Source organism: Ursus americanus, chromosome 7, assembly GCF_024610735.1.
Source record: "Ursus americanus isolate L20-20 chromosome 7, mUrsAme1.1.p, whole genome shotgun sequence".
In the NCBI taxonomy this organism is placed as follows: domain Eukaryota; kingdom Metazoa; phylum Chordata; class Mammalia; order Carnivora; family Ursidae; genus Ursus; species Ursus americanus.
In genome coordinates, this window is record NC_142133.1 from 39,127,590 (window position 1) to 39,155,564 (window position 27,975).

A 27,975-nucleotide genomic window follows, 5' to 3' on the forward strand; every position below is an offset into this window, starting at 1 on the left:
GGTTAACACCATCTTAAGCCTGGTCCCTTCGGTGAGGGCACTACCATGGCAGGGATTATACAGCTACCGGGGGTAAACCCTACTCAGGTAACTGAAGATTAAACATGCTGAACTCTGAGTAACCAAAGTTTAAACGTGAAGGTCCTTTAGCCCAGTATTCTTAAGTGACTGAAAATAGTTACAAGATGGGGAGCATAGGGTAATACAACCCTCCGGACTGATCCAAGCGTAGAAATGCCTATTCCACCTTTGTGGTTCCTGATGAACTAACTTTGTGTTTAGCCTGGTTCCTGGGACTTCAGAGGAAGTGGCAAACTAGTCTCTCAGCTTTCTATTGCTTTTTCTTTTTGCCTTTCCTCTGGGATCCAACCCTATGGCCCTTCTCCCAGCGCCTAGCCCTGAGAGGTCTTCACTGTTGGGGAACTAGGCCTGAGCCTCCCGCAGATGCTGACCTTCAGGTTCCAGGCTGTGGTTTGGCCCTTTACTCTGGATGGCAGGCACTGGAGTAATCTTGGATGCTTTGCTTGTAAGTCCAGGCTCTGCGTAGCTTGTGGTTCTCAGGTAGCCTTTCTTCTAAGCTCCCAAATGTAGGCTTCATTGATATACAGTTCTAAATGTCTGGGCTTTTCCAGCCAGGCATAGGGAGCTCTGACTTTCTGGCTCCTGGTCCCACGCTCCTTAGGATTCAGGACTGATCCCCAGGCAGGAAAGAAAAGGCAAGTGCCAGCGGGGGCGCTGGTGCTGCCTCAGGGCAAGCCAGGCCTGCTGATTTCCCACCAGGTAAGCCTCTGGGCTAGGTCCCCCACCCCGTAGTGTGCTTAGCAGCTGAGCTGTCTGCGCTGGGGGTGCTCCAGGCCGAAGAGGGGGCTCCAAGCTTTCCAGGTTGTTGAGACTGCTGCTGGACAATTCCATGGACTGCACCTCATTGCATGTACCTGGGAAGGCAGGAGTGGAAGACAGGCAGTGGGCAGGAGGAAGGGGTTTGACCACTATTGACAACCACACGAGGTCACTGATGAGGATGGGAGGTAGGGCACACAAAGTAGCCAGGGGCAGGGCAAAGAGAGCCTAGAGTTGGGGAAGAGTGACTCACAGCAACACGGAGGCCTCCTCTGGACTTCAGGCTTGGGCAGGGGCTGCTGGAATAGACACATCAGGGCCCCATCCAGCCTCTGGAAGATGTTGAGCGAGAGTAGAGTCTGGCGAAGTTCGGGGGACAGGCCCCACTGCTCCTCCTCCAGCAACTGAGGGACCACTCCAAAGTCTTGTCTGAGCTGCAGCGCCCCCTGCAGGCTGCATGAAGGCCAAGGTACAATGTGGCCACCTGCCTCTACTGCCTCTCTAAACTGCTCTGCCCCACCCATCCCCTCCCGTTTTCCAGTTCCATTCAGCCCTCTGCCATTGCCTCCTTTTCTTCACACCTGAACCGGATCCCATGCGTAAGGATGTGGTCAAGCCAGGCATCCAGGATGGCTGTCAGTGCCTGGCCAAGGGCAGGGGCCTGGGCTTGGGGTGGCAATCCCTGCAATCCTTGCAATACAGGCTCCAGTACAGTGCGAACCACCAACCCAGCATACTCACTAGGAATTCTGGGCAGTTCTAGAGTGAGAGAAGAGAAAGGACAGGATATGAGGCCATGGAGATCCACTGACCCCCAACAGAGTGTTTGGGGGAAGATGATATGATTTGCAGGGGCAGAGAAGGCGAGGACGAGGGCGGAGACAGAGGAGTGGACCCAGGATTTGGAGGGGTCAGGAGACCATTACCCCTGGGAACTATGGAAGGGGATGCTGGGAAGAGGAGTTACCAGGAGAGAGGTGATGCCGCCAGTACCGACCCCGTGGCATGTAGAGTTCGAAGCCCTGTGTGGCTTGTTTATGACATTCTTGAAAAAAGAGATTTAGTGACTCTTCAGGCAGGAGCTGTGGAGATACGGAGAAAGTAAAAGGGGCTTATCTATTAGGGACTTGCCAAGTTATGATGTTCTTCTAAATCTGAGGTGTTTAACCTGGCTTCCATAAAGCCCCGGAACAGAATTGTAAGCATAATTCTGTGGGCTTGGGCGGTTCTGAGGAGAGATTCCCTAGCTCTTATTGGGTTTTCCTAAAGGCGTGGACCCAGAAAAGATTATAGACAATTGCCATAGGATTACCCTGCTCTCCTCAGCTTGGTTCAGCATCTAGACATCCTCCAGGTTAATTTTACTCTGTAGGAACATCAATAGGACAAAAAGAGGGAGACACCCTCACCACTACGAATGTTCCAAAGCAACTGCTAGAGAGAGGGGTCTACACGATCTACAAACAGGCAGAGGCTGAAGAGAGGGGGGAGTACGTGATCTTCCATCATCTATGAAAGGAAGGCAGGAACTATACGCAGACCAGGAGCAATGACTGTAACTTTCTGAGATTCAGGAACCTTTGGAATGTCCTTACACTGAATGTTTTTTACACCCTACTTCCATTTCCCCAGAGTAGTGTAACCTATAGAGCAGGAAAAGCCCATGTGCTGGTTTAGTTTCTGTGCTTCGATAGGTTATCTTTTTGGAATGGGAGAGCAAAAAAGAGGGGTGTCTCAGCCCATCTTGGAGAGGAACCCCAAGAAGCAGGTAATGTGGTAGCTCTGTCAAGACAAGGTGACTGAATGCCTGTTATTCTGAAGAGAGGAAGGGGCCTGGGGGTCGGACGGAGGGGAGAGGGGAGTGGAGCTCATGTGGCTCCTGGTACATATCGTGACAACAGCCTATCCTAAATCCAAATTCTTCCTCTCTTCTCCTGAAAACCAAAACTCCCTCTTATTTATGCCAAGGAAATTACCCTTTTGTCAAATGACATTTGTTAGGAATCTCCCTGCACTCAACACTGAGGAAACACAAGGTCATACTATGAAATGTCTTTCTGTCTGGGATGTTACAGTCCAGTTGGGGAGAGAACTCACAACGTCTGATTCTTCTTTCCCATCCCAGTGCCATATACGGTGGAATGCCCAGAGCAGATACCCAACAGTGCAATCACCAGGCAGAGGAACATGGCACACAGAGTCCTTCCCACAATGGTTAGTTCACATGGTAGGCACATCGTCCCTATCCCTGTTCTCATGACTACCCGGAGCTGGACGCTTCCCTTATGTCTCCTCACCTCCCAAGCTGACCACTACAGCTGGATCGGACTCTATCACGGTCTCCACTGTTCCCCTCTGCTCTTCCCACGGCTTTCCATCACTCATGAGACAAAGCCCAAAATCTGTGGGCTGGTGTTCAGTGCCCTCCACAGTTTTATGCCAACCTGCTTTCTCCTCCACAGTCCCCCACCCAACCTTAGACAAAAGTGTGTGTGCACACGCATACACACACACAGAGTTTCTGCCTTGGTCAGGTCATCTTCCCACTACACCCTCAAGGAACTATGAACTGCCCACCTCCAGTAACCCCTGCCACTCGTCTGAGGCTGCCTAGCCACCAGCTCGAGCCACAGACCCTGTATGGAGCTTCTGTAACGACATGCCTGCTGTGGCCTTCCTTCCTCAGTTCCCATGGCCATCACTGTCCAACATCCTCATAAGGAGCCTGCTCTGGGGTATGTTGAGTTGAAGGAGGCAGCAATAAATTGAGGTGGAACAGGCAGATGCAGATGGTAGATTACCGCTAAACTGTGTGTGGGGGGGGGGGGAGGCACGTGCATAGCACCAAGGCACTGTGGGTAAGCAGGAATGTGGAAAGAAAAGGAGCAAAAGGGCAAAGCCTGAACTCTATAGCCTTGCCCCTACTCAGGGGAGAGGAAAAACTTGTGCAGGAAGAGAAAACGAAAAAACAGAAACATCTTCCGTAGTAGGAACAGGTACTGTGCAAAATGGGGAAAAATTAAAACAGAAGTATAATAATTTTATTTATCAGTTTGGAAGAAAATAAAATATTAGAAGACAGACAAGAGTGGATGAAGGTTATCACTGTGGAACAGGAATCAGAGGTGGGGTGGGGGCAATTAAAGTGTTATTTTTTTCATTAGAAGCCTTCTAAAATAATATCCTATTTCACTTTCAAACTATGGACATGTATTACTTTAATAAAAGTGTAAATGATACACGTAGAGAAGAGAAGAAACATCATCTCAACGCTAGTAAGTAAAAGGAGGGGCCCCTAGGTGGTTAAGTGGCTGACTTCAGCTCAGGTCATGACCTTGGGTCCTGGGATCCAGCCTCTCCACCCCCCTGCTGTGCGCTCAGCAGGGAGTCTGCTTTTCCCTCTCCCTCTGCGTCTCCCCACAAGAGAGCTCGTGCTCTCTCTCTCAAATAAATAAATAAAAGCTTTTTAGAAAAAGCTAGTAGGTAAAAGGAAAGATTCAATCATTTATCTTGCTTTTTCTCTACAAAATATACTTCAAAGTAACCAAGTAATTAATGAGGGCAAATTTCCTTTATAGGAGTAAATCAACTAATAAATGAAGATGTGATAGAATTGGAATATCACCACTTTGCACCCCCTAATGAAAGAATGGATTTAGGCAGTGATCATCAGTGGCTGTTAACATCACAAAATGAGAGCCTGACATATAGATGAAACAAAATTGACCATGAGTTGATAATTGTTAAAGCCTCAGTGGTAGGAATATGGGGTTCCATTATACTCTACTCTCTAATTTTGTATATGTTTGAAGTTTTCCATAACAAGCTAAGGAAAGAGAGAACAAAAAATGAACAGAGCAAGAGAAGATAAATTCAGCAGAGACTCCAAGGAGATTCCAAGTCACTGGAATGTTCCACAACCACCACCACCACCACCCCAACCCCAAAACTGGGCACAGAACTGACTCTTAAACTGCCACTGTCAGGGCCCCTGCTCTTCTCACCTGGATCTGTGCAGTTAGTTTCTGGATCTCTAGGCCCAGCTGCTGCTCCACTTCCAGGACCAAACTTTCCTCTGAGGCCAGTCTAGACAGAGCTTCTGCCTTGTGCAATAGAGGCTTTGGCAGAAATAGGAAGTGAGATTTGAGCCCAGCCCAGGCTGCTCCCCTTCCCACTTGCTAGCTACTCACAGGTAAGTTCTTCTGGATCAGGACCAGCAAGGAACCTGGGGCCCACACTGCCAGATGCTGCTGAATTTTGCCCAAAAACCAGACCAAAGTGGTCTGCAGGGTACAGAGCCCCAGAGCAAGTGGTGCAGGACCTGGGGAGAGGAGGATGGAGTATCTGAGGAGTCAGAGAACCCCCCTGGGAGGAGGCGGGCTTCAGAACAGAGTAAAAGAATAAAGGGAACATCTTGAACTGTTCTGTTCCTCCATCTCCAGCACCTCGTCTCACCTGGAGGCTGACAGAGGAGCAGCCCTGACCTGGGTTGTCGAAGGGCATCCAAGAGAGGAGGGAAGAGCTGTTGCAAAAGTTCAGTGGTATGAGAGGATGAGGGAAGGCTGCTCTGATCTTCACCAGCAGATCCCAAGGCCTGGCAGAAGCCTGAGGATGAGGGATACAGTTTGATGAGGAAGGGGCAGTCTGGGGCTGTTTCACTCCCGATGCCCCTTTCTTCTCACCTTGGTCCCAGCTCCAGGTAAGAGACTGATGAAATAGGTTGCGGCACAAAGAAGCCAACTCCTTCTCACACTCCTGAGGCAGGGATGCTAGTGGGAGAAATGGCTCTGGAGCCTGAAAAGAAGGCCTCTCTTTTCCAGAACGACTGCTCATTCAATGATGGGGGAAGAGGGGAGGCTTCCACCAAGACTCAAGACTTGAGTGGAAAGCAAGACTGGTCTTGAAAGCCCAGATGCTATAGCCTGTCGGGTGGGGAGGGGGCTTGGGGGGGGTGGGAGTAAGGGGTGGGGGTGACCGTGTTCATTATATAGGGCCTGCTTTTGCAGTCTGGCTGGCAGGGGAGTGACATGACTAGGGAGAAGAAAGAGACCCCAGTCTTCCCAAATGCCCACCCAGGCCCATCACTCACCCTGACCCAGTGCCTGACTCAGCTGTTGTGCCGCTGCCCTGCGGTCCCTCCAGGGTCCTAGACTTAGTTCCAGACTCTGCGCACAAGCTGCCCACAGCAGGGTCCAGTACCGGCTCCACAGGGCTCCAGCCCCTTCAAGCCCCAGTCCACTGCTGGCTGAATCCGCCACGCCCCCCAGCAGCCCCAGCAGCCCGGGCAGCAGCTCCCGCTCCTCTTGGCACCGACTGCGGAGCTGATCCCGCAAGCCCGGTCCCTTGAGCGCCTCATCTAACTGACCTGCCACCTGGCAGCCCCGCTCCCCCGTCAGGAGGTGGAGCACACGGGCCGGCGGGAAAGGGCGCGCTGCCCCGGGGACATGGCTCAAGGCTTTTCCCTGCAGCTGGTGGTAGGCGGGAAGCGCCAGCAGCGCGTCGGCAAGTTGGGAGGACAAGCCAGGGCTGGCCGGCTCCCGACCCAGAGCCCGAAGCTGCATCTCGATGGCAGCCTCCAAGCGCTGAGCGGCCAGTCCGACGGGGCGCGCCAGCAGAAGCGGTATGGGAGTCTCCCGTAGGCCGATTCGCAGGACAGCCCCTCGAGAAGAGTGCGGTAGCAGGTCGCCGCACAGCTGAGGCAAGGGGCCGGCGCCGGAGACTGGCGCGCTGGGACTCAGGATCCTCAGGAGGCGCACGACCGCCTGTAGGTAGCGGGCGCAGTCTCGGGCTTGGAGGAGCTGCTCCCGCTCGCGAAGCAGCCGCAGCAACACGGTCCGGAGACGCTGCAGCGCGGGAGGGATCGGGCGGCCGGCTGCCGGCTCCCGCCACCAGTCCGCGGCGCCCTCCTCGCGGTGCTCTCCCGCGTCCGCCGGCGCCGCCCACCACGGCCGCCCTCCCCGAGCTCCACCGGGCCGCGGCTCCAGGCAGGGGATGCTCCCGGTAGCCGGCAGCCACGGCCAGCCACCAAAGTCTCCGCGAAGAGTCCCCGCCGGCCTTCTCTCCCACTGCTCCTCCACAGCGCCTACGGGTTGCGCTCTCAATGGCGGCACGGTAGCGAGCGGAGGCAGAAGGCCACCAGAGGGAGACGCCTGGGCCATGGGGCGCCGTGTCCGGAACGAACCTAACGATTCCCACTTCCCCGCACTGCCCAACGCCCGCCGCCGCCGGGACTCCGCCCCGTCCCAAGAGCCGTCATCGCTAGCCCGAGAGCCGCCGGGAGCGTCGTGAACTCTCTCGCGTTCCGTAATCGGAGGCTTCTGCCCCTAACAAAGATGGCGGCCTACCCTGTCCTACTCCGCCCCTCGGCGCTATCAAATACCAGACCATCTTTCACTTTCGGGTCACTGTTGATGGGAGATGGCGCCGATTCCGAAGACGGTGGGGCGGATAAAGCTAGGTAAGCAGGTGTGACAAGACGGGAAGGGGGTCCAGGAGGGGAGGGACAACCCCACTTGGGTCTGCCTGTTTTCAGTAGGGTCTTGTGCTTCACGCGGTGGACGGAGGGCTCCGGCCCGTCCATCCCGAGCCCCTTGACGCGCCGCCGCCTTCCTTTACTATAGACTGCCCTCTGCGGCCTGGCTGCCCGCTGGGGGTCGCTGCTGTCCCCAAACTCTGCCAGGAGTTCGGTCCTGAAGACTACGGCGCTGAGGTAAAAGGACTCCTAGCTTTCCCTCGCCCTGTTTATCTCGGTTACGCCTCTTTCCAGCCAGCTGTGCTGAGCCCCGCCACCGCCGGGCGCCACACTGGGCTCCGAGGGCTCCGTAGAGGCATAGCCTCGGGCTCGGGCTTGGATGAGCGCGTGGCAAATGGAGGGTGATGGAAGTGGGCAGGATTGGGCGGACGAGGGTCTCTGAGTTGAGAATTGGGGAGTGGGTAGGAGTTCCTTAGAGTAAGATACTATGAACAGAGGGAAGAATGTGAGCAAAGACGCCAAGGCAGGGAAAAGTTTACAGAACTTCACTGAAGTGAGACTTGAGTAGTTTGGTTGGAACTGTAAGAAATGAAGGCAGCAAGTGGCTTGAAATGCTTTGTCTGACACAAGGGCTTGGATGTCCTAAAGTAGGTGATGGGGTTATTGAGGGAGGGACAGGATCAGATTTGGGAGCACTTGAGAAGCTGTATTTCCAGCTGCTTCCTGGTTATCTCCAAAACCTCAAACTCAGCAAGTCCATTGGTTAATTCATCATCTTTGCAAGTTGGTTGCTTTTCCTCTAACCGTAGTTTTGGCTGATAACACAAACTGATATCCAGTTGCTTAATGCAGATATCTAAGAATCATTGTATATAATCCTTCCTTTCCTTTACCTCACATATTTAGTCATTCACTAAAATCCATTTCAGAAATGTCTCTTGGCCCAAGCCCATCATTTCCATTCCTGATCCTGCTGCCACTTATTGGCAGCCTTAGTTCAAGAATTCATTCTTTCTGGTCTGAATAGTCATAGGGGCTTGCTAACTGAACATTCCACTCCTAGAATCATTTCCTTCCCCAGTGCTGTTTCACCTGAGTGCTTCACTCTCCAGATCAGGCCCACTGCCATCACTGACAAGACAAAGTCCAAACTCACTGGGTCCACAGGGTTCTTCAGACCCAGCTCCTGGCTGCATCTCTAATAGAATAGTCTCCTCATCAATCTCTCTGCCTTTGCTCATTCAACACACTTCCTGAGCACCACCAGTGTACCAGGCACAGTTTTAGGCACTGGAAGACAGCAGTAACCAAACACAAAAATCCTTTTAGTCGTTGAATTAGTGGAGGCAGCTGGTCAACAAATAAACAATGTGGTATGCCAAATGTGAAAGAGGCAAAGAAAAGTAAAACAAGAAGGATAGGGAGTGCTGAGTGAAGTTGAGTTTCTCTTTTTTAAAAGGAGTAGTCAGAAAGGGCCTCCTGGGGAAGGTTTAAGCAGGGATCTGAAGGGGTGAGCCATTCACTGGGGAAAGAGCATTCCAGGGAGAGGAAGTAACAAGGACAAAAGCCCTGAGATGGGAGCACACTCGGTGTGTTGTAGGAACTTTAGAGGAGACCACTGACCAGTGCAGCTAGGGGTAGGACCAGAGGGTAGGAGATGGTTCATGGAGGACTGAAGAGCCAGATTGTGTTCGGCCATGTGGTGAATTAAGAGAGTAGCATAGACTATGCTCTGGGGAGAGGTAGAAGGTCAAGGAAATCCTTTTTTTTTGGTTTGTTTTTCGAGATGGCTAGACTGGGCCAGTTAGGAAGTTGAATTAAACGCACCAGGAAATTGAATTTGAGAATAAGACTTGATGAAAGCACACAGCAGTGTCAATGAAGATGCTGTTGAGTCAGGACTATCTCCTGAAGGATACCCTGGCTCTAAAACTGTTTAGGAAGTTGACTACAGGGGCGCCTGGGTGGCTCAGTTGGTTGGGCCTCTGCCTTTGGCTCAGGTCATGATCCTGGAGTCCAGGGATTAAGCCCCACATTGGGCTTCCTGTTCAGCAGGGGGTCTGCTTCTCCCTCTGACCTTCCCCCCCATACTCTCTCTCCACACTGTCTCTCAAATAAATAAAATCTGAAAGAAAGAAAGAAAGAAAGAAAGAAAGAAAGAAAGAAAGAAAGATGACTACACCTCAGTGATCTGAAGTCCTTCCTATGCATTAGTTGAGCACTCTGGAGTTTCATGTGGTTTCTAAGTTTCTCAGTCAGTGGGCCACCACCTAGTCGGATGTGTGCCCTGTTTAGGCCTGAATAGGCCACACAAGGACAAGATGACTCCTGTCCTCCTCCAAAGCTGACACTAACTAAGGAAATGATTCTCGTAAGAACCACAGAGTGTAACGGGCGAAGCCTTAAAGAGTCTTATCTCATTTTGTGAATGATGAAGACAAGGTTCAGAGAGGTTAAATGACTTGTCTAAAATCAAAGAGCCAGGCAGTGGCAAAGCCAGAACTAAGATGCAAGCAGCAAAGTGTTCTTTCCGGCTCCATGCTTCTTGCCAGTTGAGAGAGCGATAAAAAACAGTGAATAATAAGATTCTAAATTGTGGGGGCGCCTGGGTGGCACAGCGGTTAAGCATCTGCCTTCGGCTCAGGGCGTGATCCCGGCGTTATGGGATCGAGCCCCACATCAGGCTCCTCCGCTGTGAGCCTGCTTCTTCCTCTCCCACTCCCCCTGCTTGTGTTCCCTCCCTTTCTGGCTGTCTCTATCTCTGTTAAATAAATAAATAAAATCTTCAAAAAAAAAAAAGATTCTAAATTGTGTAACACAGGCTATGTGAGTACAGCTTGGTTGAGTGAGGGCAGAGATCATTGGAGATGAAGAGGTTTGAGGGAAGATGGAATTTGAACTGGACCTTGGAGGTGAGACAAGGTGTGGTGAGAAGCTCCGAGCCAGGAGGGGTTCGAGCACAGTTGGAGGGAAGATCCCAACACTGGAAGAAACCTGGTAGCGGAGGGATGACAGCAGCGAAGCAGGAGCGAATTACAGAGGAAGATGAGGAGGGTAAGCCAGGGAGCTCTTTGGAAGGCTCCAAATCACAGGCTGAGGAGCTAGACTCAGTCCTGCCTGCGGCCCTGGCAGCAGGGGATTACTGGAAGTTTCTGAGTAGGGAAGGAACGGCTGAGAGCTTGGTTTGGGGGAAACCAGATGACATGCAGCGCAGAGGCCGGCCAGGAACTGCCGCGCCCATTTAGGCATGAGGTAGCCCGAGTTCTATAGGATTGCTCATATTCAAGGGTAGGCCGGGGGCACAGCCGGAAGAGCAGGTAAGAGGGCTCTTTTTGGGCCTCAGTGTAGCTGACCTAGTGGCAGGGCAAGGGGAGGAGATCTTGTATGGTGAAGGGTGGGCTGAAGGCCACACAGAAGCCTTGGGAAGCAGGAGAGTAGTGAAGGAGGTGACATGCCAGGAAAACCAGCGCAGCATGGCTTTAGGCACTGAGTGGGCAGAGGTCAGCCAGTAACGTTCTCCAGGCTGGTTGGCTGGTTTATGGTCAGCGTGGTGGAGGGGTCAACCCAGCCAAGCCCCTCGTTCTCTCCTAGAGCTCCCCTCAACACCAGCCTCCCCTCCCCTCCCCCTCCCAGGACATAGTGGATTTTCTTCGACGGCTTGTGGAGAGTGACCCCCAGGGCCTGCACCAGATCCATGTGGACGGGAGCAGCGGGCGGCTACAGCTGCAGCACCATGGTGGGGCGTGCAGGGTCCGGGCCCAGGGATCGAGGCTGGTACCCTGGGGAGGGCTGGCCCTCAGATGCTCCTCTCTCTCATATAGTTTTTTCTTTCCCTTCTCCCTGTGCCTCCTGACAGATTACCTCCTGGACCATTTCTGTGACGAGGAGAAAACTCCTGAACAGAGTGACATGGCCAAGGGGGTTAAGGGACTGGGCACCTACTGTGGTCTCCGAAAGTCCTTCCTCTATCCTCCCCAAAGGTCTGAGCCCCGCCCTAGTCCCTCTGCCTCCGCCCCTGGTGGCTCAGACAGCCTACTTCAGGTGGCCATGCCCCAGAAGCTCCTGCTGACTGAAGAGGTGAGACTGTCAGCAAGGGGCTTCACCCCTCCCAGGGCTCTTCCAACTGCCATATTCCCTCCTCTGTCTGCCCCCTAATCTGGACTTTTCAGGGTCCTTCCATCCTGCTGGCCTCCCCTTGGCTTTCTTGTTCTCTCTCTCTCTCTTTTCCTGTCACCTGCCTTTCCTTCTCCAGGAAGCCAACCACCTGGCTGAGGAGCTGGTGGCTGAAGAGGAGCGCATGAAACAGAAAGCAGAGAAGAAACGACTCAAGAAGAAGGTAGCTGGAGGGCAGGAGGAGTGGGAACCCAGAGGGATTTGGGAGAGGGAAAGAGGGATACTTTGTGAGGACAGGAAAGAACTCAAGGTGGCCCATAGTGGATCCTCTTGCGAGAGGGGGCCAGGGGCTCAGAGCCTGGAGGTGAGGGTCTCGTGGAAGCCATATGGTGTGGTGGTTCTGGAGTCACACTACACCTGGGTTGGAATCTGCCTCTTTCTTACTGGGAGACCTCTGCCTGGTGACTCTCCTGTCTGCTTTTTCACCTGTAACATAAGGATAACAACAAAACCTGCCTCATGGAGTTGCAGGGATTAAACGAGAGCGTATACAAAGCTCTTAACCCAGTACACGACCTGTAGTGTCTATTGTACACGTAAAGAATTGGCTTCAAGATACAAAGTGTGTGTGTGTGTGTGTGTGTATTTACATACATTGTTCAAAATATATCATCAGCATCATCATCATTATTGTTGCAGCGTCAAAAGGATCGCAAGCGACAGGAGCGCTTGGAGCAGGAGTGTGGGGAGCCCAAGGTGAGTGTCTCCAGGCAGGTACGAAGAACACTAGGTGCCAGGAGGGTAGGAGCTGAGAAGGCAGGCAGCTCAAGGTGATCCCCATCTGCCTTCCCTCCAGGTCAAGACCACCCCAGATGGGGATGGGAGCCCCCCATCCAGCCCCGGGAACCCTCCTCAGGGACAGTGTGGTGAGGAAGAGGTGAGAGTCCCCTTCCTTCCCTTCCTAGTCTCAGCCCACCCCACCCCTGCCTCCTCTTTCCCCTACTCCAGGACATACTTCATCCCCACCCCCTCCTAACTTTCCTTTCTGCTCACAGGACTCACTGGATCTGTCTAGCACTTTCGTGTCTCTGGCTTTGCGCAAGGTTGGGGATTGGCCTCCCAGTGCCCGCAGAGAGAAGGGACTGAGCCAGGAGCCTCGAGGCAAAAGCCGGAGCCCCCAAGAGAAGATGGGCCAGGAGGAAGGGAGCTCTCCAATAGAAGAGAGCCCCAGGCAGAGTCCTAAGGCAGAGGTGAGGTGACCAGTAGAAGGAGTTCTCTGGCTCTAGGATTAAGAGACTTGGGGTCAGGCTCCATCACTGACACTCTGACCCTAGGGTAGTTTCTTCTGCAGGAAGGTAGGGCTAATAACCGTCTTGCAGAACTGTCATAAGAATTACATAAGTTGGGTGATGCTGACTGCCATATTCGTTGTTTGAACAAAGGAGAAGGATCTGGGGAGGCTGAGGCCTGAGTCCTGCTTGACTTTGCTCCCCATCCCTAGGCATCTCCGGGACTGCTGGCAGCTGCCTTACAGCAGAGCCAGGAGCTGGCAAGTGAGACTCTCTCTCTCCCTCCCTCCTCACCCCGCCCTCCCTGGGATAGCCCCATCTGAACCCTTCCACCTCTCCTCCCCAGCTTTGGGTACCAGCTTTGCCCAGAATGGTTTCTACCACAAAGCTGTGGTTCTCTTCACTCAGGCTTTGAAGCTCAACCCCCGGGATCATCGGTGAGTGGGGGCTTGGCCACTGTGCTGGGAGGTCAGGGCAAGGCAAAGTGTTGAGGATACAGACTTTTGGCCACTTTGTCTTCGTCAGGTTATTTGGAAACCGCTCTTTCTGCCATGAGCGGCTGGGTCAGCCCATGTGGGCCCTGGCCGATGCCCAGGTGGCCCTTACCCTGCGACCTGGTTGGCCCCGGGGCCTCTTCCGCCTGGGCAAGGCCCTGATGGGACTGCAGGTAAGGGGTCTGGGGTTGGAAGCGTAGGTGGAGTTCAGGTGGCGTGGGGTAGGGATTGGGTCTATACTGACATTTTCTGGTAAAGCTCCTAGTACCACAGTGTCACAGTGTTAGTGGTACTGGTCGCTGAGGCCAGTTTGAGGAAGAGGCAGTTTTAATTTCCTTCACCCCCTTGATATCTAAACTCTCCTCTTTCTAATCCCTCTGGGACTGAAGCGTTTTGAGGAGGCAGCTGCTGTGTTCCAGGAGACCCTGAGAGGCGGCTCGCAGCCTGACGCAGCCCGGGAGCTCCACTCTTGCCTTCTGCACCTCGCTCTGGTACGGGAACCGGGCCCACTGGCGCGCCGCCGAGAGGGGGCAGCAGGAGAACGGGCTGGGATCTCCACAGCGGGCGCTGCTCCCTTCTGCCTCCGCTGGTAGTGGGGGCAGGGATGGGTGGGATGAGGGGCATGGGCTGTGCTGCTGAAAAGGAGTAGCAGGTGCCCCCTCTCTCCCTTCTCAGCAGGGTCAGCGAGGAGGAATCCGGGCGCCACATCTGTCAACTGGGTTCCCGCAGCCATTCTCCCTTGCTGGGCCTGGCACCTCAAGCCTCCTGTCTGTCAGCCCCTTTCCAAGCACTGCTGTGAGAGCCGCTGGCCTTCTGTCTCCACCCCTGCATTATCCCCCATGTCACCTGAGCCACTCCAACTCGCCCCTCCCCCAGACTCGCAGTAGAAGACCCCACCCTCTCCATCTCCAGGGCGCCTCAAAGGGCTCTGGTATCCTGGAACTTCAGCCCCAGCGTCTACCTCAGGCCAGATGATGGAGGACCTGTCCCTCATAGGACAAGGCCATGTGTGCATCCCCCAGTTGCCTGCATATCTTGAGACCTTGTAGTCTAAAACCATAATTAAAGATAGCCCTGGTGGCCATTCCTCTTGCTACAGAGACGTGATGACAGAAAGGAGCCCCATGTCCACTGAAACAACCTTTCTTGGATTCTGAAGCTGATGGCTTTCTCTGGGGACAGTAAGGAAAAATAAAATCCACCAAGGCTAAGGAGGGAACTGTACAGAAGTTCAGGTTTTCAGACTATAACAGGCCCAGAAGGGAGCATGTGGGGCTTGCTCTGCTTCTTGGCCTTGGGGGACTCATTCACCAGCCAGAGCTCTATGCTCCGGAACAGGGTCAGGTGATGAATGAGGCCTGAGTCCCACCCTTCACCTTGATAGATGCTCATGTCTTCCTGAGCCCAGCTCTCACCGTGTTTGGGACGCTTAGCTCATTGAAATGTGGGTGTGCAGGGAACTCTTGGGTCTCCCAGAATGCCTTGCCCCAAGGAACCATTCATCAGGATAAATGATTCTTGCTGCCTGATGGTCTTGCTCAACACCATTCACACCTGTATAGGAGATGTTGAAAAACCTTCTTTATAGAGGGCTTTCCCAAATTCTTTTTGTTTATGGAGCAGGCTCGTTAAATACTGTATAGCAGAATGAAGTCTGCCATCACAAGTTGGGTCACCTTGGGCAGTTCTCTCAACATCTGTGCCTCAGGTCCCTCATCTGTAAAATGGGGGCAATCCCTACCTCACAGGACTGTTGTGAGGACTGGAAGTCAAAGTGTGAGAAAATACCTACTAAGTGCCTGGTACATAATGGGTGCTAAATAAACTGGTTTTTATCTGCAACAGTCCTATATATTCATGATTCCCCCACAGTGGAAAGAGAGAAGTATGAGCGAACTGTTGCTTATTTCACAAAATAAAGAGTTCCTGGGGCTGTGGCTCTCCAAGTGCAGTCCCTGGACCAGCAGCAACCTGAGAACTCGCTGCAAATGGACAGCCCTTCTAAATCAGGCAGTACGACAGTGGGGCCCAGCAGCTCGCTTTTCATTAAGCCCTCTGGTTGATCCTAATGCCCACCCACTTGTTCTAGGCCCTGCTAGAGGCTGTATCATCTGGAGGCCATTTTGGTGGGAGAGGCTTGAGTTTTCATAGTCATCCAAAGCCTGATTATGAGAGGTGGAAGCACTGGACAGGAATTTAGGAGGCCTCAAGTGGAGGGAGATTATAGCTCCGAGCCAATTAAACTTGACTCAATCATACCTTCCTAACAAGAATTACTTGTTCTGGAAGTTCTTTGCTCAAGCCTCGTTGGGGAGAGGTGGTTGTGTTTGTTTGAGGGTTGATTATATTATGGTGACTCCATAGGAAGACCATTCATGTGGCCTTGTTCTAGGCAGCAGGGAGGTACTTCTCTGGGGACTCCACTAGGCTTCCTCAAAGAATGGGCATCCACCACCACTGTGTGGTATCTTTGCTTTCGGGCTGAGCTGGCTCCTTGCTTTTCAAGCCTCTCAAAGAAATGTCCCCTCCCCAGTATCCCTTGACCTATCCTGGACTTGAATCTTCTCTGAGAGCCACAGGACTCCGGACACCTTTTGCCCCATGCTCACACTGCTAACTGGTAGGGTTCCAACCCAGCAGCCGGAGTTCTGAGTCCCTAGGGTTGGAAAGCACGGTGACCAATCATTCTGGTTTTCCTGGGACGGAGGGACTTCTGGAGTGTGGGACTTTCCGTTCTGAAGCTGGGAAAGTCCTGGGCAAACAGGAACGAGTCAGTCACTCCAAAGGTTCCACAGAGGCAGCCTTAAGAAGGGGATGAAGGGAAGAAGGAGGGGCCCTGAACCAGAACCAGGGTGTGTGTGTGTTGTCTATGTGTATTAAAAGGGCAACACAGGTGCAAAGAATACTTTTTGTACATAATGGCTGACAAATTCTTAGCTCTACACCAGTAGTCATTATTTCTGTCCATGACGCCATTTTCTCTTCCAGTTGCCCAGGTTTGTGAGGTTGTCATTGATGGATGCAATCCTTGGTCACTGGTGGATGCAATCTTTGGGATAATCATACAGATTCTCTTTCGTTACAGCCTCCCCCCACCCCAAGTCTGGCCCTGAATTCCCTCGGCTCTTACCTTCTGCAGTGGCCAGAGATACACTCCTTGCTCAGGCCTCTGCCACCTCCCAGTCCACCCTACACTTGCAGCCAGATGAGCCTGCTCGAACACTGCTGTCATGCCTCTCCTCTTTAACACCTCCACGGACCATGCTCCACAGTACAATGCCTAAATTCCTACCTTGGGCCCTTTCTCCTCTGCTTTCTTCGTAAACCGTTTTCTTTTTCCAGTTAGGCCCAGTCACAGTTACAGGGACAGAACCTGTAGTGGCCGAAGCATGAGCCCCTGAGTCAGACAAGCAAGCAGGTTAGTGCCAGCCCCACCACTTACAAGCTTCAGGACATGACCAACTTTTCTTGGGATTCTGTGATTCAGCCTCTTTACACTTAAACTGAAATTAAAGTCTTATTATCTCCTGGGATTACGGTGAAGATTAATCCATGCAAATCACTTGAACAGTGCTCAGTAAGGGGCAGCTATTGTCTAACAGCACCAGGTCCCCTTCTGCCTTCCAGCCTTGTTCACTCTCCCTGAAAGAGCCTCTCCGGGGACCTCCACCTGGAACTGAGGCCCTAGCTGACTCCCCTTGAATCCTGGAAGGGTCACTCTCACAGCATACTTGAGAATGAGATGGTGGCATCTGGGCAGAAGCATGGGTCTGAGGGGGGATGAAGGACTGACATGGAGAGAGGGGGCCCGGAAAGGAGCCTAAGCATGGTCTTCTGAAGATCAGCAGGGATGGCCCTGCATGGTAGTAGGCCTTTTCCCTCCCCATCACACTGCCAGACAGCGAGTAATTACCCGCGGAATGAATTGGAATGAATTTGCCTCAAATGTCCACCGGTGGGGGTAGGCTGTTGATTCTACCCGCAAGGCCCCAAGCTGCTACTACAAGCTCCACCTCAGCCAGCCTCCCCATCCTCCTGCCAAGGCCACCATCCTGGTGGGGACATTTCCTGCCCAAGTGCAGGGCAGAGGTCCTGGAAGTAGGGTTGTGCCCCTTCTCCTTGGGGGCTCCACTTTGCCTGTGTCTCAGTATAGGGTTCTCTGTGAAGGTAGGAAAAGGATCAGGACCCCATTAACAAGTAACCTCAGGGTGGGGAAAGGGTAAAATCAGGCAGGTCATTGCCACTCTGGGGCCACCTAGAGGTTAGGAGCAAGGTGGGGGGGGGGAATCAAAGGCCTGGTGGAGTCCTCCACCCAAGGCAGTCAGTAGGGGTGGGTCGCCCAAAGCTACCAGAGTCCCATCTACCCCTCAGCTCGAAGTTTCCAGAGCACTGTCTGGGCTGACAAGCACTGGCTGTGAAGTCCAGGAGGATGCATAGGTCCAAATCTTGACCTAGTGATTCTTTCTGTATGAAATGAGCATAATTATATCACCTACCTTATTGAGTTGCTAGGAGGGTTAAAGGAGACATCGCGTTTAAAGCCCTCAGCCAAACGCGGAATCTGCACAATAATCCACAGATTTTGCTCTTACCACTCGGGGCGCCGGGATTGAGGCCTCATGCGACTGAGTCAATTTTATTCTCAACAATTGGGAAAAGTGAGCGTCTGGACTGTGAGCCGGAGGAGGCCGGATCCACACCCTCCCTCCACCCCGGAACCCGGGCAGGGCGCGGGGCACGAGGTGAGGAGTCCGGGGCCCCAGAGCCAGGGCGCGCTGGCGGCGGCTTTGCCTTCAGTCGTCCACCTGAATCTCCTCTTCTGACAGGTGGGGCCCGGAGTCAGGCGGGCCGGGGCCGGGGCCTGGGGCACCATCCGGCAGCTCGAGGCGGCACTGGACTTCGGGGGACAGCGCACTCAGCGAGGCCACGTCCGCGCGCATCTCCTCCACGTCGCGCTTGAGCTTGGCGCGCCGGTTCTGGAACCACGTGACAACCTGTGCATTGGCCAAACCGAGCCTCGCCGCCAGCCCGTCGCGCTCGGAAGGCGCCAGGTACTTCTGGAAGACGAAGCGTCGCTCCAGCTCCAGCACCTGCTGCGCGGTGAACGCCGTGCGTGACTTTCGCCGTCTGCGGCCGGCCGGGCCAGGACCCAGCGCACCCCGGGCGCGGCCTGCGGGGATAGGGCGGGGTCAGTCTCTGGCCTGTGGGAATCGGGCTTCTGCGGGGAGGAGAAGCTGAGGCGGGGCGGTGGGGTGGGGGAGAGCTCTAGCCAGGGTCGGGGAGGAAGAGGTGGGAGGAGGGAGACGGGAGCCAGAACCGTGGTCCCTTACCCAACCGGGGTTCAGGCCGCGATGGGAATGGGGACATAAAGTGGAACGGGCCACTAGGGTATGGGAGGCAGCAGGCTTGAGGGCATCTTGCGGAGGTGAGGCAGCGGGAGGAGAGCGGGATAGGCCAGAGAAGACCTGGCGCAGGGGCAGGCCATCTGGGGCGGGACCTCCGAGGCCTTTGGGAGCCCCAGGATAAGCGAGCTTGTGGGTTGGGGCCGGCACCCGAGGTGAGGCCCGACCATGGTCAAAATAAAGGCAGCTAGCCCGGCATGATGAGTGTTAATAGGACCCGGATCGTGCCCTTCTAAAGACTCATGGGTCATGATGGGCACTCTCGGTTTACCCTTCTTTAATGACACGGCGCCCCCTCCTCGAGCCCAAAAGGGAGGTATGGGGGATCAAAGGGTAAGGAGAGGCGAAGTCCGTAGTCCCCGGACCCTTGCTGCCCCAAAGACTTTCTGCTTCTGTGCCCTCTCCAGAAGACAGCGGCGTGGAGCAGAGCGAGGTCACCCGGGGAGGCCCGAGCCTCGCCCCCCAGCACTTTCTGCACCGCCCTTGCCCTAGCTCACTCGTTTACAGCCTCCCGCTCAGGCCTTTTGTCTCCTTCTCACCAGTCTCTCTCTGTCGCGATTGCCCCGCCTACAGCGAACGGACCCACGGGTCACTCAGTTCTCGACAGACCGGCCCTTCCCCTCGGCGCTGGCGGCCTCCAGGAGCGGCCGCGGAGCCTGGGAACTAACGGAGGGGAGGTGAGGAGCGGGAGATGCACGTCCCAGCACGTGCGCTGAGGGCAGGGGGCAGATTAGGGTGGCGGCCAGGGTGAACGAAGGTTCGAGACCGGGACCTGGAGGAGAGAGATGGGGAGAAGACCGAGTCAAAGTGCGCGACTTCGCCGGCGCTATACCTTCAGAGGACTCTGGAGCGTGCCCGTCAAGTCCGCGGAAAGTTTTACTGGTCAGCTCCTCCAGCGCGCACAGAGGCGACGTGGGACCAGGGCTCGCCTCTGGAAGCTGAGACGTAGAAGGTCCTCGGGGAACCATGCGCGGGCCTAGGATGTCTGCGATGCTGAATAGTGTCCGGGGTGTCCGGGGCTCGGGTCCCGAGTTCATGGCCGGTCGGGCTGTGGCGGTCCCGCCGCCGGCTGCGATCCGCTCCGCAGCTGCCTGGGCCCCAGCGCGCGGCTCCCGATCTGGGCCCCCCGCCTCGGACCCGCCCCCCGCGCTGGGCCCGAGCCCCGTGTGCCCCTCCTCCTGCGCCCCCAACCCCCAACTCGGGGCCGCCGTGGGTCTGGAGCTGGTAGATGTCTCGGCAGCGGTATTTCTACAGGATGGGGAGGCTCGGAGAGAAGCCCCAGAACAACCTGCCGCACCGGGGCGCCGAGCTGCTCCGCGCTGCGGGGCGCGGCCCGGTGCACATTCTGGCTGGACCCTTCCTGGACGGCCCCCAGATTCTGTGTGCCACTGACTCCCCGCCAACCGCTGCTCTGGCTCATAAACTAGTCGGCAATAAAATTGCTTCCCCTGGCCCCAGCGGATGGGGATTTGCAAAATTCCGAGGAGGGAGGTCAGAGCTGTTCTAGGATCTCTCCTAGGAAGGACCTCAGTCTCCTGACCTAGCCCCCTCGTCCCCGCCCCACCCGCGCGGAACGCTCTTAAAGAGGTCCTGGCGGCTGGAAGTTATTAGTGCGGCGCGAGGGGGCTGGGGGAACTCGAGACTCGGCAGGACCTGGCCTGGGAGAGCGTCTGCAACCGGGACTAATGGGGATGCGATGTGGAAGCAAAGGCAGGTGAGTGGACTCCTCCGGCTCTCGGGACCCAGCCCGTGGCTCTCGGGACCCAGGCCGTCCCACCACGGCTCAGAGGCCCGCGGAAAGTCAAAACGCACGGAGAAGCGGCGGAGACGTGGGCCTCGGGAGAGAGGACACAGCAAATCCCGAGCCAGCGCTACTGCCTGGGCTGGGTCTTTGCCAAGGAAGACTGGCCTCCACAGACACCCACCAGTCGGTCTGTCTTTGCCTCCTTATTAAGCTCCTGTAGTTCAAACAGGGATTCCCCAGCCTGAGAAGCCCAGAAACCACGGTGCAGGAGCAGCAATGGAAAGAGCCACTGGTCACTCCCCATAGAAAAGTGACTTGAAGGTCACACTTCATGGACCCAACCAGATCCTGGGACAGAAACCCCTGCCAACTCAGGGACAAACTCTGAGGTCTGGGATATTCATTCCTTTTTTTTTTTTTTTTTTTAATATGACAGCACACGCAGGAAGCGCAGGCTTTCCCCTGAGCAGGGGGCCTGACCTGAGGCTCAGTCCCAGGACTCCAGGACCATGACCTGGGCCGAAGGCAGACACTTAACCGCTTAACCAACTGAGCACCCCTCCCCCCCTCCCCCGTGCCCCAGGATATTCATTCCTATTTTGTGTCCGGTCTTTCTCTTTTCTCCCACACCTATTCTAGTCCTGAGCTCACACTTAGGTGAGCACCCTACAGCTCTCCTTTGTAGGAAGAAGGCAGCTCTGGAGGCCCGACAAGGGAAGGGTTTTGTTCATATAAACACCCCAAATAGCTAGGGGATTCACAGCCCAGAGGCAGAGAAGTCCCACTGCTCCTGAGGAGCTCACCATTCCTAAGGAACTTGCCTCCACAGAATTCTAGTTTTTTTTCCAACAGTGCCAAGAAGGCCCTCCTGGACTGTCCATTATGTCACCTCTGTGGACCTCTGCACCTCCCACCATTTGTGCAATGATCCTCTGTGCCTGTTCCCTGGGGCAAGTGGAGCCTGCAGCTGAGGTGCCCTAAACAGAGCCTGGGAGATCTAAGGCACCCGGGCCAAAGACTCGTTAACAAGGACAAGAAGACACTTTGATAGTGGGGGTGAGGGAAACTCACATAGCCTGAGGCACTGGCCTGGCCCACCAAACAAAGATGGAGAAACACAGGGTCTTCTTGATAAGACGCCCCCCTCCTCCAGACACACCGACACTTGCATAGTACCCTCATGGCAGCCTAAGCAACACACTCGGCCCAGTGGGCCACTGCTGGGGCAGAGAGCAGAGCCAGGCCACAGCAGAAAGCTGAGATGCCTCGGGACCTTGCTAATTGGTTATTAATGGTAGGAGGTGGAGGGGGGCCAAGAGACCCTCCTGGCTGGAGGCCTGTCCTCTGAACCATTATCCGGTGGTTTCACTTAATCTGCATTTAAAGAGGGTCCCAGGAGGCTGCTGGAACTCCCTAGCTCATGTCCCAGGCCTGTCACCAAACAGACACTCATGCGTCCTCTATGTAGCTTTTAGGCTGTCTCTTGCTCCGCTCTCAATTACCAGTGTGTTTGTGGTGAGCACCCTCTCTCCTGAAGGGCCTTTGCCTTCCTCCCCTTCCATCTCTCCAGCCTATCTTCTCCCCCCAGCAACCAGGCTCAAGTAACGGGGTTGGACAAAAGAGTTGGGCGATCCCCATTTGGGGGACAAAAGGAAAGGAGAAAATAGTAAAGGTAGGAAGCCCCTGACAGCAGAGCCCATTAAGGTCAGCCCAGCGGCCAGGGAAGTGTCCAGACGATGGTGGGGCCACAGTAGGGGACTTCTACCAGCAAAACCTCTGGAACCTGAGCTGGGAAGAAACCAGATCCGCTGATGGGGGTAGGAAGAAGGTGAATGATTAATGAGGGAGATTAAGAGATGAAACCTGGGTTCTGGGCTGGGGGTGGGGAGGAGGTTGTGGCGCTCAGCTGTCTTGTAGGCTTCCCCCACCCATGCCTCCCACCCCAAGGTCCAACCCTTTCTGTGCTGGGCCTCCTTCAGAGTGGTTCATAGATACGCACCTTCCCCCGCGGTGGGCGGTTTTCCTCTCTCAGCATTCTCAAGCAACCCCTCGCGGTCTCCCACCTCCTCGGATTCCCCTCGTTGTCCTTTCAGACATTTGGGGTCCTCTGCTCCTCCCCTTTGTAGAGATGCCCACATTCCAACTTCTACTCCCTCAGGAAGGTGCCTCCACTCCTATTTAAGGGTGCTTTCTCACACTTCTGTTCATCACCCCCTTTCAGATTTCCCTTTCCTTGTGGCCCCCACCTTCTCCCTCATTCCCTGACACCGCACCTCTCAACCATCTGGCCCACCTCAGCCTCCCATCTGGGGGGGTTCCCTGACCCAGGCCCACCCCCAGCCTGATGCCCCTCTTCTTGGCACAGAGATCTGCTCAATAAACAACCTTTAGTCTCCAAATTTCCCTCCCTGTGCATTCCTTTGAATTCTGTGAATGTAAAGGGGCTACTGGGAATCCTCTGGATAACCCCCTGGGGGAGGTAGACGAACAGGGATAGTCACAGAGAGGGGCTTAGCCGCCCCTCCCGATCCTTAGGGAAGTCTGTTAGCCAGCGAGAGCGAAGTGGGAGTTAAGGGAGGAAACTTCTGGCAGCCGGGCGAGGGGCGGGGCAGCTGTCCATCTCGCACGCTTCCGGGGTTGTTTTCTCTTTCAGAGAATGAACGGAATGAACCGACTCAGACACTTAACATTTTAGTTTCGTTTCTTCTAGGGCCTCGCTCGGGTCGGTGATCCCGTGGCAGCCCTTTACGCTGGCTCACAAAGAGCTCTGCGTGCCTGCCGCTGTTCTTCGGTGGTTGTGTGAGCGGGGGACACGGGATGCGGCGGGATTCTCAGACCCTCACCCTCGACACACACACACCCGAGACCCACTGGTCCACTACCGGTGAAGTCCCTTTTCCCTCCTATTCTGCCCACCCCTGGTGCTGGGAGAGACTGGTCAGGGTGAGAGGGACCGGTTCTCCCCTGTGCCAAAGGTGGGGGCAAATCTCGGTGCCCCTTCCCCCCAGGTGAGTGTGGACAACGGAAAAGGCTAAATGAGAAAGGGCGACAGGGGCAAAGGCCAGCTCTACCCTGCGGGTGAGGACTGACGCCTCCACCCGGAGGAGCCTCGAGGTCAAGGGCACCACCCTGGAGGGGCCAGCTGCGTATTGGGACAGCCCCGAGGCCGCCTCTTTGAATGCAACCAGCATATTCTGGGCCACACAGCTCAACAGAACCCTGGGCTTGATTCTCCCCCGTGGCGCAGATCCTAACCTGAGGGACCCTGGGGGACAGGGTCTGCGCGGCACAAGCCAGGCAGGGGGACAGTGGACCCATAAACAGAGGAAGAGCAGCGCTCAGCCCTCAGCCCGCAGCTGGCCTGCATCAGCCACCCCGGGAGACGCACCGCAGCTGCCTCTGCCATAGCCGCTGACAGACAAAAAGAAGGTTCTGCTGAGCTGGGGGCCAGGCGAGGCCGCCCACTGCACCCCAGATCCCCACCCCTCCAGCACCTTCGGCTGCTTCTTGGCCTCAAGCCAAGCACCGTTAAAAAGCCTCATCCTGAGGCTTGGTCCCCAGGTCAGCCTTATCTTCTGACTGGGCCTTCTTGATGCCAAGCTGCTGCCAAGCCCCAGTCAGACTACTTCCCAACTCCTGCAGCTGCTTGGGGACCAAAAATTCCTCAGGAGCATTTCTACTCTCCTTCCTCCTCAGCCCACCCCTCTCCCTGGGGGGTCATTCCTTAAAAATGCCCTTTCACCCACAAACCCCTTGAGAACAGCCTCAGTGTGGCATGCTTGAGTGGCCCGTGGAGTCCCAGAGGACATGGGGGGAGCCCTTACATATAATTAATCCCAAACCTCAAGATATACGCCGGTGTAGAGGCAGGCATGAAGGGGTGGGAAAAGCTGGGTTCTGGCAGAGAGAGGGTTTCCTGGAGGAAAGGATACTTGGGCCTTGAAAGAACAGCTGAGTATGGGGTGAGGGATAGGCGTTCCAGGCGTGAGGCCAGGCCGGAGACATGGGAGCTTTGGGAATCATGGAGATTCTGTCAGGCTGATTGTTCTGCAGTGTCCCCACCCTGGTCCTCATTGTCTGCCCATCACACCTGAGGGCTCTTCCTTGCTTTCTGCAGTCTCTCCACATTGTGCTTTTCTCACGGCCTACAAGCTTCATCTGTGTGGAGGGAAGGCCAGGTCTACTATGCATTGGTCACTATGCTCAGGCCCCTCAAACCGTGTCCCCCTCCACCTCCCGCCGCCCCAGTCTCAGGCTCTCAGCCAGTTCATACCATTTTCACTGTACACCTCCCCTAGGTCTCTGCCACCCCATCTCTATCCCTGGAAGCTCTGTGCCTTCAGCCCTCACCAGTTATGCACCATGACCCCTTTGAATTCCCTGGAGTCAAACTTAGGCCAGTAGAAGACTTAGGCTTTAAAGTTGAGTTCTGGCAACATTTCTGGTGCCTGCTTCATCCCACTTGTCCCAGATTCAGCCACGGCCCATTAGCTCCCTTCAAGAACTCGTTGCTTCCTCCTCCATGTGTTATTGTCTCAGTCAGGCAAGTTTCTGACTACCCTTACTGAAAGGCCACAGGAGAGGGAGACTGGCTGAGTTTACTTCCAGAACCCAAGGCTCATGTCTGGGCTCATACAGACAAGGGATGTTTGCTGAATTAATCAAGAGACTTAACAGCCTTGCCGCTTCCCTCTTGTTACCTGAAGCTGTCCTTGCTCTCCTGGACGCCAGTTCCCTCTCCTCACTCTGGCTTCACCTAATCCAAGTACCTGAGGGCTACTGAATCCTATATGGACGACCATGTCTCCAATTCAACACCCTTGTGCTCCCTGCGTCCTACCCACCAACATTTTTTTTTATTCCTCCTATAGTACAATTCTTCAGAATTTTCTTTAAAATATCGCTCTTCAGTCCTATAGTGGCCACTGTCCAACCCTAGCCCTACCCTCACCACTCTTGAATTACAACACCTCCACTCAAGCCTGTAGCATATGCTACAACATTCAAGTACAGTGAGAACTCCCCTCCAGAAAGCCTTCCCTTCAACAACAACAACAACAACAACAACAAAGGAGCTGGTATGGGTAACCTGGTTCCACTTCGCTCACCTTCTGAGTTTTATATGTGTAGGGTCCTCTACCCCTCTCCTTTGGCAATTCACTGAGGGACCACGAACATAGAGAGGCCCTCCTTCATGATGAAACTCAGAGGATTTCTGAGGGAAGCAGAACACAGAACAAAGCATGAGTGTGTGGAAGGAAGAAAGGAAGAAAACAGATGCTTTTTAAAAGTTTTTATTTCAAAAAATAGAGCCGCAGTTAATTTCACATAAATATCTGGGGAGGGAAAGGGACAGGGATGTGGTGGGGGCTTGGCCCCTACCTCCTCTTCTCTTTCACACTGTATTGTAAAAGCAAAGGGGATGGCTAAGGAGAGAACAAGCAGAAGAAGCAGTCAGTGGGCGCGTTCTTACCCAAAATGCCCCCTCAGCCCATTGCTGCCCTGGGGACTGCCTTGGTCCTGGCTTACCTTGCCGAACCAGCGGGAGAGCCATATCTGCTTCATGGTCATGTGATCTGGGAGAACTTCATTGTCAAAAAGGAGCTGTACCTAGGAGGAAGATGGGGGCACAGCTTTAGGAACTGCTTTCTCATGTAGGTCAAGAACTACCCTGCTCTACTACAGACTCTGTCCCTTCCCTTCAACTCCTTCCTTCCCCAAAACCTACTGTGGGAATACTCACATGCTGGGGATTTAGCATTAAGCGGTGACACAGGACCCTCCGGAGATGACGAACTTCAGCTCTAACAGAACATCTGACATATTTGTTCTGGGGATAGGGATGGAAGGCAAGAGGACAAGGTGTGTGAGGGAAGGGCCACAGGGAGGTGAGTCTCCTTAGAGAGGCCCTCCCCTCAGCCCCTCTCACCTGCAGGATGCTTTTATTCTTGTCTTTGCCAGAACTGGGGGAAACAGACACAAGTTAGGGAGTCCGATTCTTCCCTGTCCCCCACCCAGAGTTATATGGTATACTCTCTTCAGGGGAACAGATACTCCCTCACTGCCTGCCCTCTCACCAAGCCCCTCCCTGGTTCTGAGTCACTGACACTGTTACTTCAGACGGCTCATGACCGGATTCTTACCTCAGCCGTTCCAGGCATAGGCTCAGCTGCTCATCATAGCGATAGTAATGGGCTTTAGAGTGGTCAAAGCTGCTAAAAGGGAGGCCGAGGTTGCTCAGGGCTGGCTCTAAGAAAGAGTAGTGAGGAGAGTGGCACAGATTCCATATTCCTTTTTCTCCAGAAGAGCAAAACTGGGCAAGAGGGGTGTTCTGGGGGCTTTATCTTACCCTCCTGCTGCCAAGGGACATACCTTCCCCACTGGGTTGGGTGACCCGGTCCAAGCCTCGGGACTGGTAGAATTCTCGAATCCGTTTCTCTTCACCTAGAAGGGAGGGGAGTGTGGGAAATAAAGTATTAGCCCTCCCTCATACTTTGTCCCTTTGACTGTCAACCTCTTTACCTATGTGATTCTCACCAAAGCCCTTGTCATCTCAAGTTGCCACCCAGCATCAGTCCTCTAGAGGCCCCTCAAAGTTGGGTTGGTCACTCACTGTCTTGTAAGCCAGGCACTAGCTTGTACACGATGTCCTGCATGACCCGGTCCAGTTTGAGGTTGAGCAGTGGCTGTGTCTCATGGATCTTAATGTTGCACATGGGGCAGTACTTACTGGTTTGGAGGTACTTCACAATACAACTCTTGCAGACTGCAGGAAGAAAAAAGCAGACTCTCAGGCCCTCTGGGAATTGGGTTCATGGGCTGGGTGGGGTGCCTGGGTGGTTGGGGTAGGCAGTGAACAGTCTGGCAACCAGCTTGGTGGGGACTAGGGCCTGGAAGAACCAGCCAGGGTCCAGGGCACTCACAAGTATGAAGACACTCTGTGATGGTAGTAGCATCCACGAAGTAGCCAGCGCACAGGCAGCAGACGATATGCTCATTCAGGTCTTTGATCTTTACTCGGACCTCCTCCTGCGGACCCACTCTCCGTCACCAATCACCCCCTCCAAACCCAAATCATACGCCTTCCCAGCTGGGTAGATGCCTTTCAACAAACCCCACCGCCAAGCCTCGCACCCTGCGCGGTCCGCAGGGCATTACCTCCTGAGAGCTGACACTCCCCCTCCGCCCAGCAGGGGGCTCCGCGCACAGCGGGGGCTCCCTTCCCGTGGACTCGCCCGACCTTCCTTTCCCAAGGGAGACTACACGACGTGGGCGGCACAATGCGCAAGCGTCCTAGCTCTGAGTTTGGCAACCGACCACAATCGCGCAGGCGCATTGGGCACCCTGTCTCTGCGCAGGCGCACTGGGCGCCGGGCCAGCCACCGCCCGTCCTCTAGCCGGCCCCTGTTCGCACCGCTAGCCGACCACAGCAGTAACCCTACCGCCCCTGCACCTCGTTCCGTAGCGGGTCCATCTTGTACACTGACTGGAGCTGGTTCCGAAGCCTCATCGCGATCGCAATCTGGCCCCCCTGAGGAGACGCCATCTTAAAGGCTGATCCCGGCCTGCCACTTCCGGTGCCGCCTGCGGGGCGGGACTTGTCGCCCAGCAACGAGGGCTT

The 27,975-nt window shown here is 54.8% G+C and overlaps 4 protein-coding genes across 21 annotated transcripts; 1 reads left to right on the forward strand and 3 right to left on the reverse strand.

The window, feature by feature from the left end:
• Positions 1–678: 678 nt before the first annotated feature.
• CCDC142 (coiled-coil domain containing 142) lies at positions 679–6,998 on the reverse strand. 2 transcript variants are annotated; one of them, XM_045788345.2, is made up of 9 exons: positions 5,930–6,998; positions 5,523–5,609; positions 5,296–5,445; positions 5,031–5,161; positions 4,845–4,958; positions 1,808–1,922; positions 1,422–1,599; positions 1,094–1,293; positions 679–935 (listed from the first exon to the last, which is right to left on the reverse strand). In XM_045788345.2, the coding sequence occupies exons 1-9, from the start codon at positions 6,996–6,998 to the stop codon at positions 679–681; spliced, it is 2,301 nt and encodes a 766-aa protein (XP_045644301.2). The 2 variants fall into 2 exon arrangements, with proteins under 2 accessions (XP_045644301.2, XP_045644302.2); XM_045788346.2 differs by lacking the exon at positions 5,523–5,609.
• Positions 6,999–7,167: 169 nt separating this feature from the next.
• Positions 7,168–14,306, forward strand: TTC31 (tetratricopeptide repeat domain 31). 14 transcript variants are annotated; one of them, XM_087863581.1, is made up of 13 exons: positions 7,168–7,297; positions 7,461–7,549; positions 10,946–11,048; positions 11,169–11,389; positions 11,565–11,648; positions 12,125–12,199; positions 12,282–12,362; positions 12,481–12,675; positions 12,927–12,978; positions 13,061–13,151; positions 13,240–13,381; positions 13,598–13,699; positions 13,884–14,306. In XM_087863581.1, exons 1-13 carry the CDS (start codon positions 7,258–7,260, stop codon positions 14,181–14,183), a joined length of 1,575 nt encoding a protein of 524 aa, XP_087719707.1. In that variant the 5' UTR covers positions 7,168–7,257; the 3' UTR covers positions 14,184–14,306. The 14 variants fall into 14 exon arrangements, with proteins under 14 accessions (XP_087719707.1, XP_087719716.1, XP_045644306.2 ...); XM_087863590.1 differs by having other exon boundaries at positions 13,887–14,306; XM_045788350.2 differs by having other exon boundaries at positions 12,125–12,181.
• Positions 14,307–17,817: 3,511 nt separating this feature from the next.
• Positions 17,818–19,717, reverse strand: LBX2 (ladybird homeobox 2). The gene is made up of 2 exons (XM_045788358.2): positions 19,443–19,717; positions 17,818–18,378 (listed from the first exon to the last, which is right to left on the reverse strand). Exons 1-2 carry the CDS (start codon positions 19,645–19,647, stop codon positions 18,002–18,004), a joined length of 582 nt encoding a protein of 193 aa, XP_045644314.1. The 5' UTR covers positions 19,648–19,717; the 3' UTR covers positions 17,818–18,001.
• Positions 19,718–19,797: 80 nt separating this feature from the next.
• PCGF1 (polycomb group ring finger 1) lies at positions 19,798–27,972 on the reverse strand. 4 transcript variants are annotated; one of them, XM_045788360.2, is made up of 11 exons: positions 27,808–27,972; positions 27,278–27,383; positions 26,968–27,120; positions 26,727–26,798; positions 26,498–26,603; positions 26,284–26,317; positions 26,098–26,184; positions 25,884–25,964; positions 25,737–25,780; positions 25,463–25,569; positions 19,798–24,512 (listed from the first exon to the last, which is right to left on the reverse strand). In XM_045788360.2, the coding sequence occupies exons 1-10, from the start codon at positions 27,898–27,900 to the stop codon at positions 25,512–25,514; spliced, it is 834 nt and encodes a 277-aa protein (XP_045644316.1). In that variant the 5' UTR covers positions 27,901–27,972; the 3' UTR covers positions 19,798–24,512; positions 25,463–25,511. The 4 variants fall into 4 exon arrangements, with proteins under 4 accessions (XP_045644316.1, XP_045644315.1, XP_045644317.1 ...); XM_045788359.2 differs by lacking the exon at positions 25,737–25,780; XM_045788361.2 differs by lacking the exons at positions 19,798–24,512; positions 25,463–25,569 and having other exon boundaries at positions 25,633–25,780; positions 27,808–27,968.
• Between the last annotated feature and the right edge of the window lie 3 nt (positions 27,973–27,975).

What these genes read in the sequence shown, in the direction of transcription:
- TTC31 (XM_087863578.1), top strand. Translation starts at nt 7,258, where the DNA reads ATGGCGCCGATTCCGAAGACGGTGGGGCGGATAAAGCTAG. An exon ending in AGAAACGACTCAAGAAGAAG is followed by an intron (nt 11,649 to 12,124) that starts GTAGCTGGAGGG and finishes TTATTGTTGCAG; the next exon opens with CGTCAAAAGGATCGCAAGCG. An exon ending in GACAGTGTGGTGAGGAAGAG is followed by an intron (nt 12,363 to 12,480) that starts GTGAGAGTCCCC and finishes TTCTGCTCACAG; the next exon opens with GACTCACTGGATCTGTCTAG.
- CCDC142 (XM_045788345.2), bottom strand. Translation starts at nt 6,998, where the DNA reads ATGGCCCAGGCGTCTCCCTCTGGTGGCCTTCTGCCTCCGCTCGCTACC. An exon ending in TACCTGGAGCTGGGACCAAG is followed by an intron (nt 5,446 to 5,522) that starts GTGAGAAGAAAG and finishes CCTCATCCTCAG; the next exon opens with GCTTCTGCCAGGCCTTGGGA. An exon ending in GAGGAGGCCTCCGTGTTGCT is followed by an intron (nt 936 to 1,093) that starts GTGAGTCACTCT and finishes CTGCCTTCCCAG; the next exon opens with GTACATGCAATGAGGTGCAG.
- PCGF1 (XM_045788359.2), bottom strand. Translation starts at nt 27,900, where the DNA reads ATGGCGTCTCCTCAGGGGGGCCAGATTGCGATCGCGATGAGGCTTCGG. An exon ending in TGGACCCGCTACGGAACGAG is followed by an intron (nt 27,384 to 27,807) that starts GTGCAGGGGCGG and finishes GTGGGTCCGCAG; the next exon opens with GAGGAGGTCCGAGTAAAGAT. An exon ending in TAATGCTAAATCCCCAGCAT is followed by an intron (nt 25,965 to 26,097) that starts GTGAGTATTCCC and finishes TCTTCCTCCTAG; the next exon opens with GTACAGCTCCTTTTTGACAA.
- LBX2 (XM_045788358.2), bottom strand. Translation starts at nt 19,647, where the DNA reads ATGAACTCGGGACCCGAGCCCCGGACACCCCGGACACTATTCAGCATC. An exon ending in CGCTCCAGAGTCCTCTGAAG is followed by an intron (nt 18,379 to 19,442) that starts GTATAGCGCCGG and finishes CTATCCCCGCAG; the next exon opens with GCCGCGCCCGGGGTGCGCTG.